The sequence below is a fragment of the Manacus vitellinus genome, unplaced genomic scaffold (genome assembly GCF_001715985.3).
Source record: "Manacus vitellinus isolate BGI_N305 unplaced genomic scaffold, ASM171598v3 scaffold_9_pilon, whole genome shotgun sequence".
Classification (NCBI taxonomy): Eukaryota; Metazoa; Chordata; class Aves; order Passeriformes; family Pipridae; genus Manacus; species Manacus vitellinus.
This window is the reverse complement of record NW_021940917.1, coordinates 3,425,128-3,437,596: the sequence shown is the minus strand read 5'-3', so window position 1 is coordinate 3,437,596 and position 12,469 is coordinate 3,425,128. Positions and strand designations below refer to the sequence as shown.

Below are 12,469 nucleotides of genomic sequence, written 5' to 3'. Positions count from 1 at the left end.
CATTCACTTCAAGCTTTGAGTGGTAGGACAGTAAAACACTACCAGATTTAGTGACTTTAGAAGAATATAACTGAACTCAATAAATAAAAAATGAGTTTCATACAACCAATATTCTCCCCTTCTGAGCAAGGAAATGAACTACAAGTAAATTGAAAGTTGACATCCTGATGACAGGTAAGAGAAGAAAAAGTTTGAAATAACTCCTTATTATAGCTCCTTATAACACTTCCCTCCACCATACCCACAAAACTAGGCTGAGGAATACTGGAGGGAACCTCTGGGCTCAGCTCCCATCCTAAGGAGATGCCACCCCAACCAATTACTTGCTCAAAATGAGAAGGGTAATAAAAGAGCTGGACTAATTTAGCACACACAAAACTGGAATCAAAGATCTGGATGGAGGAGTTCTAGGACTGAAGTGATGGCAAGGTATCCCTTTGCAGAAACTAGGACATGCTTCCCATTAGAAATTAGAGATTAACTGGATGAAAGACAATCCTGAGCTCTTGCATTAGCACCTTAAGTGACATGCATCAAGAGAAACTAGTGAGGGACTAAATGTAACTCTGTCCCTCTGCAGTCACACCAGTAGGTAGGTAAATAAGCACAGAGCCAGATGAGGGTTCAGTAATGTCAGCATGGTGACAAAGTGGCAATCCAGGTGCACAGATTTGGGCTTTGGACAGTTTTATTTAGCAGTATTTCCAAGAATCTCTGTATTTTTGAGCTCATCTCTGTTGTAGCCAGTGTTTCTGAGTCCCATTCTTTCTTTCATTTAAAGTAGCAAATATTTTCAGTTTTTAAATTGAGAGTACACACAGACCTTCTGGAATATGGTAGTCTGAAGCGATGCTGTTAGATCCTTTGCAGCATAGTTCATGAGAATATTTTAATTTAGTTCTGCATGGTTTTGGTAATTCAGAGTTATTTGTATCATAAAACTAAAGATGTTCTATGTTCTTATCATTGGCTGATAAGAAAAGCATCAGTCTTATAAGCTCAGCAGCTAGTATTTATGTATACTTTGGTTTTGATCATAAACCATATCTTTTAGCAGGAAATTAAAATCCCTTGTGGAAGAGTATCAAACCCATGCTTACAAAACCCATCAGTGAAAAACGTTGCTGATGTCTCTTTGGAGGATTTAACTTGACCGTGTCACATTAATCACCTCTGAAGTAAAGGAATGACTCATAATTGTTTTCCATTACCTTGTGTTTGCTTTTTCAGCATTGCAAAAATGCCTGGGCCAGGACCATGGATCATAAATCTCATCAGACTTGCAGACAAGACTTGGAGTGGGTTTTGCCATGCTGTTTCTCATGCTAGCCTTTTTGTTCTGATTTTTCTAATATAGGTGCTTCTGAAGCATCAATGTTTTCAACCTTATGTCCTTTTGTACATGATGCTCCTGTGTCATTCCTTATGGCTAGTAAAATTAATCTATAAGGCTATTCCATATTGCCTAGGATATTCCCAGACCTATTTGCTTAAGTGACTGAAAACCACTGTATACTAACACTCAAATAAACAGACTGTATTTACAGATAACAGAGAGATCTTCTTGCTAATGCAGCAAAACATCTATAGAGAAAAAGTCTACATGATCTCTTAAACCAGCAAGAGAAACATTTGTTTCATAGCAGGACTGATCATCTAATAAAGGTGGGTTAGAAAAGTACTTTATATGTCCAGAGATCCACAGATGTTTTCCTCCCCTCCTCTCACCTCCTCTCCCCTCCCCTTCTTCTCTCTTTTCTGTCTCTTACTGTTCTCTGTTGTTTCACTGGCTTATTTAGCCACTTTCCCATACCACCAGTACTGACCTTGGATGTCATCATGATGAATAGCGAAATTTTACACAGTATAATCTATTGGTGAATGGATTTTTACTGACTTTAAGGTTTGTACCGAGTCCTTCAAAAGTGCACAGCAACAGAGGACTCTTGACAGAAAAATGGCAACTCCTGACCCTTCTTTTGAAAAGTGGACAGAGGACATATGTTGCAAATAAGGAAAGGACATGGCAAAACATTCACTCCAGCTTACAGAGTGCAGGGAAAATTGTGAGCAAAACAGTTAGCTCAGGACGCACAGTGAGCTAAGGCAAAACCAGTAAAAGACAGAACCTGTCAGCAAAGAGGTCAAAGAAGAAATTAGCGAGTATGGAGGAAGGCTTTCACGAAATCCAAGGGAGAACTAGAACACTACTCATGATTTAGAGGGATGCATCATCCTTATTGCTGGAGCTTATAACTATCCTCAGGGATCATGTTCATAAAATCTGATGGAATAAAGATTAGAGACTAAGGATAGATATCTATTTTTCAGATGATGTGTTGCTAGTGTGATTCACAACCACAGGATTTCAGTCAAGCTGCACCTGGGTAGTGGTAAGGACAGCCATTCCACTTCTAATCAGCTCATCTAAATCTTTGGAAATCAGCTTCAAATTGTTTTTTTCTCCAAGCAGACTCTTCCTTGAACGCAAAGTTTTGTTACAGGATGGAGCAGTTGTGTTTTCCTGTTCTTCCTTATTGTCATGTCCATACCAGAGGATTACTGCAGCACTGTGTTCCCAGACTGGATAAAGAATCAGTTTTCAAATGTCATAAAAATATAAGGAGAAAGGAAGAAACAAGGAGAAAAGATTATGCAAAGAAATCTGTAGCATCTTCAACTGGTCACCAAGTCATCAGAAAGATTCTGTCAAACCAAAGAATGCTTTTAACCACAGTCAGTATAAAGTGTTCATTGAATATATATATTGACAGTCAAGAGGTAGAGCAGATCTTCATACAAGTGATATGAAGATCCCTTGTATCTCTTAATATGAGATATGGTTGCTTTATATGGAGGCTGACAGAGCTCTCAAAGGCTGGATTTTCAAGGGAGGAACTAATACTTTGGATGCAGAAGTGGGCTAACATGGCAGTTAAAGGCTCTATCTGATTTGAAATCACTGAAGTCACTTGACTGAAGATAGTTATGACAAAGGGGCTACTCTGGCAAACAAAAAGTGCAGTCATGTCTGCAGCCTGGGTTTGATTTAGGCAAGGCTATGAAATGCAGAATGAGGTTCCAAGTTCATGCTTTGTGACCCTGCACCCTGGAATAAGGTTGATTAATAGGAGATTTCCTTTCTTCCAACATGTTGGAATCATTATACCACAGGGATACGACCTCTTGCTCAGATACTTTTACACATTCATATCCAGGCCTGCCTGGAAGGAACTCAGGGGTAGATTTTATTCATCTAACATAGTAGTTAAATCATGACCTTTGTTCCAGGCACCAAAGTAAGCTCCACCTTTGGCTTCTCTTTCATATTGAGTATTTCAACTAAATATTAATTTAAAACTTCTCTGTTCCCAGACAGAAGATGGACCTCCAAACTTACCAACTTTACTGCTGAGAAAGAGACACTCACCAATGCAAAACCTGGTCTGTCAACCCTAACAAATACACCCTGTTCAGCCAGAAAGACACTTAAATTACCTGAGGTGCTTTGTCTTCCCAATTAGGTGCTGTTTGCTGTGGCAGGTAAGAGCAGCACTGCCCAGTAGTGCTTGAGGTCATTCAGGACCTTGTATCCTCTGTCCTGACATACGGAAGGGCTTCAAGGCACTCCTTCTTCTGACTACAGACACAAAGGTATCAATCAGTAAGCTACCAAACAGATTTTAGATGGGTAGGTGCAGGAGTGACACCTACGAGAATGGGGAGATGCAGTCCAGTTGCAGAAGAACATTAAAAGGACTCCAAGTCACCTACAGGGTGTTGCGACAATAACTGCACACAGTCTGTGCTGCCCAAGTAAGAACTGAGAAAACTCCATACTGGAAGCATCCTCAGTGACACGCCATGCTCTCTTGTTTAAAGGAGACTCTGCTTATTTGTTTCTTTTCTGGCTGTTTATAACTTTTTTTATTAGGTTTTTTTTAACATTATATTTTAGTATCAGATTATCAGAGAAACTGGGACCGCTGCCATTCACCCTGTCAGAGACAGTGAGTGAGCACAGCTCCAAAGGTATCAGCTCACACTTATAGGTTTGGTTTTCTCTACATTTATCTGATGTACTTCACTTCTGTTGCCTAAATCACATTCTAAGGATATTTTAGCTTGCTGCAATCCGTAAGAACGATGTGGGGAACCAGTGATAATTTTATTCATGTAGGCAGTTTGGCTGTGAAGAAGATACTGTATCATTCATAGGTTGAATTCAGAGTTTACTACAGAAATGGCCAAATAGTTAATAATTCCAGTGAAAGGGAATGTCCTGAAAGGCTGGTCTTGTATTACTTCTCTTCTCATATAGATCTCTTCTGGCCCTTTCTCAAAGCGAGTTTCAAACCTGGGGTTTGAAAAAACCTCAACAAAAGCTTTACCCTACCTAGAACTGTACTGACCGCTGGCCTAAGAGAGGAGAAGGGGTCCTCTTGGGAGCAGAGATGAAGCAGGAGAGAAGAAAGGTCCCTTTTTGTTCTGTGATGCCTCTCTCAGGGCTGTGAATGAGCTAGAAGTGGCAGGATCTCATTCCTTACATGAAGGAGATCTAAGCAGAAGCACCGCTTGACATGAATATTCTCACTCCTTCCAGAGTGAAGAGCTAAACTAACAACACTTAGTCTGGGCTACATTTTTTCAATGTAGTCAGCATTTCTGATCTTTTTCTGAAGTACTGTTTTTCAGGAAAGAGGTAGAGTTCAGCTAACTGGCAGTCTGAGGTTCAAATTGTCTCATACCCTACCCAGTGCTCAACAGGAGGAGCTCATGGAACAGGAGATACACAAAGTAGCATAGCTTAACATTCTGGAAGCAGAAAAACAAACAAAGGCGTGATGGAAAAAGTGCAGCATTCTCATGCTGTCCGGGAAACACAATTTAGTAAAGCTGCCCTACTGTTGAAACTATGAAGGGGAACGAAAACAAACGAAGTCAGATCACCTGTAGGCAGAGCTCTTCACATTAGCCCTCACGGTATGAACCTTCCAAAACAGTGCAGATGCGAGGAATCTTGTTAGCACTGACCAAGGAGTGCTGCTTCTTCCTCCCTTCATTTGTCCTGAGGGACAGAGGGTTTATTCCCAAAAAATCTGCTGCTCCAGTGTGTACAATCCCCTAGCTAGTTTTTAACACTACAGAAGAGGCCAGTTGGACTCTGTGGATCTGCACAGCCATCTCAGAGACAGATACTACATTCATCCACATTTTTATTGAATGTATGCTTTACATTATCACAGAGGGACAATTAACGTTTGACAGTCAAGACAAAAAGTTAAAAGTGCCCTAAAAAGGTGATCATCTTGTCAGAACAGCTGGTCAAGACAGTTACACTTCCAAGATGTGTAGGTCTCTGAACTGCCTTCCTATGATTTCAATAATTAGAGAAAACCTGGGATAATCATGAAAGATATTTTAACCTCAACAGAGAAGGAACTAATCTTGTCAGTGAGAGGGACAAGTGCTTCCTGATACATAGCTGAACACAGCTGAACAGCATCTGATTTGTAAGAGACCAATATTTTTTTAACTCTTTTTATCTCTTGAGAAACAAAATAATGAAGGAATGAAGGGAACATCCAAACACTTCATTTTAGTTAAAATCACAGCATATAATTTGGTCTGATCAACACAATTATGAAGGCCAAGGGAAGGTCCAACAAAACTGATTAATTACTATGAAAATTAGAAATCAATTTATGTGAGCGTTGCAGATAAAAGCATCTTATTAGTTTATCTTACTGAGAAACCATCAACAGCACATCAGACAGCAGCACTGTGGTTCATCCACCTACACAAAATCACTCAGACGGCCAGTTTATCTGCTCCATAGAAAAGGAACTTACACAGTGGCTCAAAACACAGTTCATTTTCATCAGTCAAATAAGCTATAAAAGGGTCACAAAATGGTGACTTATTCACTGGTCAGTAGGCATTATTAAGCTCTGTCATTATTTTACCATAATGTGAGTGAATTCCTAATCTTTGAAGATATGATATGCCAATACAGCCAAACAATGAAATGTTACTGATGCTGTTGTAAATCAGAGAACATGAGATGAACAGGCGTAAAGGGGAGGTTATAACAATAACCACTTTTCTTCCTTTGACCAACGTAAGAATTAGCGTGTCAGTAAATTCTTTATACTTTGAAAGAACAAGATTTCAGAGTCCTTAAAATCAGACTGTAGGAAAGTAAGCCAGAGGTCTTTACTCAAAACTGATGTGTCAGTAAATCCAAGAATTAAAGGAGAATTTGAAAGTCTCCTCTGGAGACCCAAAACAGGTTTAGAAGTTAGTCAAAATTTGAGACAGCAAAGTTATATTTGTCTATCTAACTATATATTATATTTCAACAAAAATGGAATGCAAAAACTTACAGACATTTCATACTTGGTTGAGAAACAGGAATTACATGTCTAAATCTGAACTGAGAAAAGATAATACAATGCATTTGTACTCAACCAGTATTAATGTGCTATTAGTGTTGGTTTTGCTCAGAGATGTACAAATGTTTGCTCCTCAGCAGTAATTTGGTATTTTAGAGGCAGTTCTCACACTGGCTTACACTTAGCCCCAGAACTCCAAGTCTTCATGTCAAAACAATACTGATGCTTGTTATACTCAAACCAAAAGATTTCCTTCCTTTGCCAATAGTCCATTTGAGGCAGATTTTGACATTATAGCTTTGAGACAAGTACAGTCACAGAAAATACTGTCTTCAATGTCTGAACAAAGATGAATCAAATGTTTTTAAAATGCACTGAAAGATCTGAAAGAAGATTTAGTAATTCTTACTCATTCCAATTTCCAGTTTTAAAGCTCAATAAATCTCTGCAAATATCTTCCTTCAACACTATCTGAAGCCTTGATAATTTCAATTCTGGATCATGTCCAAGAGATATTACAGACCGATACTTTGCTACGACCCTCAACTGAAAAGAGCCTGGGATGTGTTCCTTTCCTTTACTGCAATAAAATCTCCAAAATACCTACAAGACTCACTCTACAGACTATGTTTTACCAGAACACATAAGCAAAGCTTGAACACCTTCAGCGTGCATGTACCTGTCTAGGCTCCCACATCAACCTGTTGTATTCAGTTCTGTATAGGCTACATGCCTTCTTCCTCCCAGGGCCTGTTTTTCTTTCTGCCACCTCTAAGGTACAGCATTGGATCTAGTCCCTGATGCAGGCAGATATCCCTATTTCCCCAGGCATTATTCAGACTGTGGCAGTCCTTGTTTTTCCTCTTGTTCCCTGACACTTCTGGGTCAACAGGACTTTATACAAACTAAGCAGGGACAGCTTCTCTAAGGAGAAGAGTAAACTTCCCCTCTCTAGGTCCACTGAGGCCGAGAGAGCAGCAACCAGAATAAAAACCTTCTTTTCTGCAAGAAGTAACAAAAAACTCCTAAATAATTCTGTCTTTTCACAGTTGGTCAATTTTCTCTCCTTATTCAGGACCACTTAAGTGACAATGCTCTTCTCTAACAAGGTACAGGTTATGTCCTTGCTACATAATAATGTACAACCCCAAAGCTTCCCATTACATAAAGAAAAGTCTCTCTAAACTAAATGTTTATTTCTCAGTGGTCCTTGACAAGATAACAACAGTACTTCTTATCATGAGGTTTTTGACAATACAAATTCAGTATAGCTAGTAAAAAAAGAAAAGGCAACCATTGCTAAAGAAATCATAAATCTCTTCAGCCATCTGCAAACAAGGATAAACACTAAATAATTTTTACAGAATTCTTACATTTTTAGGCTTTTTCTTTCATTTCAACATTATTTTATCATTTTCAAATATTTATACTAAAGCTAGTATTAAAATCTGGTTTTTTTGTTATCCCACACTTGGCTTTGATCTTGACCAACTTTGCACCGAGGCTGACACTTATGGGTTAGTTTGAAATACTAGATGTAGTTATACAACTGGCTAGTTTCCATAGTTAACTCTGGTTTACTTTGTTTCCCCTGTTTTCTTCCCACTCTTCCAGTCTTTAACATCCTTCTCTCACTTTGCTTAACGTTTTCCTTGTATATATACTTTTGTCATGTTTTCCAGTGTTCCTCCTTTCTTCCTCATAGTTTTCCAACTCCCAAATTCCATTTTTGGGAATATCTATTTCTCTGTCCTCTCTTTCCTTTTTCCTGCACCCCATTTCTTCCTACTCTGTCTTTGACTTCTTTTTTTCAGATGTGCCTGCTGATTTGTCCAATGCCTTCTGCACTCCAAAATAGTCCAGGTCCTGCTCCTGGATTTGTCACTGCCTATACTCACAAATGTAACTTAAACCGCTCTCTCGCATCATATAGGATGTCCTTAGGATGTCCTGTATTCACAAATTAAAGTCTACAACTCACTTCAGACTTGACTTCCAGAACATAAGCTCTGGAAACTCAGAGAAAAGGTTCTAGAGCAGTGTCCCAGCACAAGCCATACTGTCCCACAGGACCAGTAGAGAAGCCATAACTTTTGTGCCACGAAGAAAGGGACTTTCCTAACTGTCCTAACTACAAAGCACTGCTAATGTTTGCAGACAGAGGGAATGGTGGGGATGTGCTCACTTGCAGACCCACACCAGTCTATGCAGCATGAAATGAACGAGCTGGCAAGCTGTTGTTGAATAGGCAGATTGAGGATGTGATGTCTGTAGGTGGGACCATTGTACCTCCAGAAGATATGGTCCATTTGCCAGTGGCTTAAGACAAGATGTGATTTCGGCAGGTAATATTCTGCAGTGCAACAGTAACTCATTTCTTCTTTCCATCAGGGTAATAGTGTTACCATACCAGAGGGGTAGAATACCATTTGGCATTTCAGTTAAGAACCACGGTAAGTGTGTTTTTTGTCTTCAGTGCCCTTTACTCACACATAGGCTGTTAAAGACCTTACCTTCTAAATCTATTAACTCTCAGCTTAGACAATGTGTGCAAACCTCACAGTATTCTAGAGGTGACAGCACAATTCCTAACAAAGCAACAAAAAGGCACAAAACGACCCTCCAAAAGCAAAAAAAACTAAAAATCTGGCACAGGAGGACCTAAACACATGTATTCAAAACATACATTTTGGTTATACTTACAGCTACTGTCACAAGCAAACAAACCTAAAAAGGAAACTGTCTGGCTGGGTATCAACCATCACTGTTATAGGCACGAGGAAGAAAAAAGTCTTGTTCGGGGAATCCCTTAAGGAAAAAAAAAGACAAGCCTAATGCCAAAGTTTTTTACTTCCTCTCACGTTCTATCAGCCCAGAGCCCAGAGCTGTATACTGTGCCCATTATCAAGGTGCAGCAATGAAGTTGCCTGTCAACAAATGGCAACAAACAAGAATTAAGACAACTTTTACCCTTCTCATGCTGCTCATGAATCATCGTGAAACAATGGAAGAAAATATGGCCTTTAATCACTGTACTTAATTTTTTCCTGATCAGTGCAAAAACAGTGGTAAAAACAGCATGAGAAAGGATCAACATAGAGCTTTGTGAAATCTGACTGCCAGACTATTTAGTGTTGTTACCTACTCTGAGACTTCTCCCCTCAGTTATACACCACACTACTTACATTCATTAGTGTAAATGCAGTTCTAAGAAGACATATTTATTCTCAGTGCCAAGAGTAAACCCTGAAATCAGAGACACTGTTGATTATTTCAAAGGAAAAAACCCCATCAAACTGAAAAATAACAAAAATAATGAAATGATGTTACAACAGTCCAAAATAAACCAATTAATTTTTACATTTTGAATTTATTTTGACAAATCTGCAGCAAGCATTATCAACTGTGTGAATAACATTTAAAAAGAATAGAGATTTTAGATATTTGATTGGCGGTGTATTTTCTTACAGCTTCTATATTTCTTTTATGTCTAAAAAATAGATTTTACTCCTGGTCCCTCACTAGTATGCAAATTTCTACCAGAATTAAGTAACCCATAGAAAAGGATGGAAGAAAAAATTAAATTTCTGAAGCATATAGTATTCTGTTTTGGTTTGGGTTTGTTCTTTTTTGTTTTGTTTTGTTTTTTTCCACTGCAGGTAAAGCCATTTTTCACAATTGCTCAGCAAACAAGAGAAAGTCCATTAGAATCTTCACACTGTTAACAAAGACTCTTGGCTAACAGTACTGGTCTAAAAAGTAGATAAGCCATATAATTTTACAAGAAGCAACCCACTGAATCCTTCAGCAAACACAGCTTGGCAATCTATCTTCAATTCAAAATAATGAGGTGGCAGGAGTGTGATGGAGAAATAAGTCTTCAAAAACATCACGTAAGGGAATCCAGCTGTGCTTGTATAGTTTCCAGCTATTTAAAGGAACAAAAAGAGAGGAAAAAAACTCCACTCATAAAATGTTGTTTAGAAACATGCAAACAGAAATAAAACCACATTCCAGTATCTTCAACTATGCATACCAAATCTATTTGCATAGCAATATAAAAACTCTGTACTCATGAATATTTGTTTTTACATGAAGCTATTACAATTCATTGCTGCAGTTTAAATATTCAAATTTTAAAAGAAACAGTTGTCTAAATACTGCCTCTTTTACATGCACAGATGTTTTGCTGTGAATTTCCAATGCATAATAACAAGGTAAAAAAATAATAGAGTTCATTTTGACTGGATTACAAGCCTGGCATTTCAACTGAAGATGTAACACAAAGATGCTGTTTCCAGAGAGATCCCCATTGTTAATCATCAGCTACTCCTCCTGATCTAACTGCAAGGTATGCTTACAACAACCCAAGCCCTGTCTATTCCAAATCTGAATGCGCAGGCTCTTTTTGAAAATGCTTTATGTGATCAAACAAATCCAACAGCCTTAATTTAAGATGGATTCATTTTTTTCTAGTTTTATTAGATTTAATTCATACAGGCAACACTTCCTGCTGAGCAGCATAAGGTGTTTACAAAGAAACTATAGTATTGTAAAATCTACAGACCTTGTTATAGAACTCAAACAGCTCCTGATGGCTAAATTCTACAAACACTTTCTTCAGGTTCTGTAATGAAAAAAGAAGGAAGGAATAAGCACATTTTTTCATTTCTTTTTTGCATTAATTCCAGTAAATCAGAGTATGAGATTAAGCTACATGAATGATGTTTGCACTCAATATGATGTCCCTCCTACATGTATATTCCATTTCAGTGAAGAATTCAAGTCTCCTGGTACATCCTGTGAAGAATAGTAATAAAAAGGATTTAGTTACCTTAATTTTAAGTCAAACAAAAATGAAGGATTACATTTGTCTTTCTTAGTAGTCCATCTAAGACTTGGTAAATACCATTACACAGTGACAAAGTTAGTAGTGTATTTGGTTGAACTGGCACAGCCATTAATGTACTGCACCAGCACAGAGCTGATACTTCTATTCATTAATCTAACAGTTCCCGTCTGAGCATGCTCATACTGTTTAGGCATCTCTGCACAGATTCAGCCCAAGTTAACAATTAAGACAACAGCTTCAAAGCAGTGCTTAAACACTAAAAAAACCCCCAAAATAACCCAACTGATGAATATGTGGATAAAACAGATGTGGTAATAATCCTCTGCACGCATATGCTCATGTTTGTGGAGATGGAGGTTAAATTATAACTTCTGTCCTGCTTAACTTGCTGGCAGTAACAGGAAGTTTAATGCCTGCTACCTTCAATCACAGTGCAGATGTATCCAGACAGTTTCTAGCTTTATTCCTTGTACTTCACTTTGTGACTTTATTCCTTTAAAAATAAATTTCTATTTCTGCACATTCTCTTTGTTGTTGCTAGACTTTTCAAGGCTTGGAGGCATTCCTGAACATAACAGCTGCACTTCCATGAACGCTAATAAGGCTCTGTGAAAGCTGAGTCTGTGGACACCCCTACTCACAAAATATTACTAGCTGAAATAACGTACACACACTACTTTGGTTTAACTGGTACCAACTTCACATACCACTCAGGTCAGTGCAAAAACGCTTGTTTATCAATTCAGCTTAAATGAGCAACGATACTTTCACATACAGACAAGGCCAGTTTCTGTGTACTCATAGCAATGCAAGTCTCAAGTTATGCCAAACAATGTCACTGAATTTGGCGCACCAAATGCACAAGACCCATAAAAGCCCTGGGAACACAGTATAGGTACTGCCTGGTGTCTGCTCCTCAAAAGGAGCTGTAAGAGACACAGGAAAGGGATAAAATGACTGGGGCCAGCCTGTCTGGTGCAATTCCTCCTTCTTGCTCTGCAGAAAGAAGGATCCCTTCCAACAATTTCGGGAAGGGTACAAAAGCCTAGAAAAGCACCAGTGATTTGCATGAGAGACCAATCTTTTCCCTCTGGGAAGGAACAATGCAATTCTGTGAATCGTACGGTGAATACAAAATAAAACTACCAGGACAGCAGTTCTCTTTGCCATGACTCCAGCTGGTCCTCCCTCCAAAGAGCATAATGCCGTGACAGGGAAGTAA

At 38.6% G+C, this 12,469-nt stretch overlaps 1 protein-coding gene across 1 annotated transcript in view; it reads right to left on the bottom strand.

Annotated features, from left to right (window-relative positions):
* Positions 1-8,696: 8,696 nt before the first annotated feature.
* The window catches only part of COMMD10 (COMM domain containing 10), a 99,446-nt gene continuing 95,673 nt past the window's right edge, over positions 8,697-12,469 (bottom strand). The window contains exons 6-7 of the mRNA XM_029965440.1: positions 10,963-11,022; positions 8,697-10,323 (exon numbers count right to left, since the gene is read on the bottom strand). Coding sequence (XP_029821300.1) covers positions 10,285-10,323; positions 10,963-11,022 — 99 coding nt within the window. The 3' untranslated portion in view covers positions 8,697-10,284. The remainder of the gene's footprint in view (positions 10,324-10,962; positions 11,023-12,469) is intronic.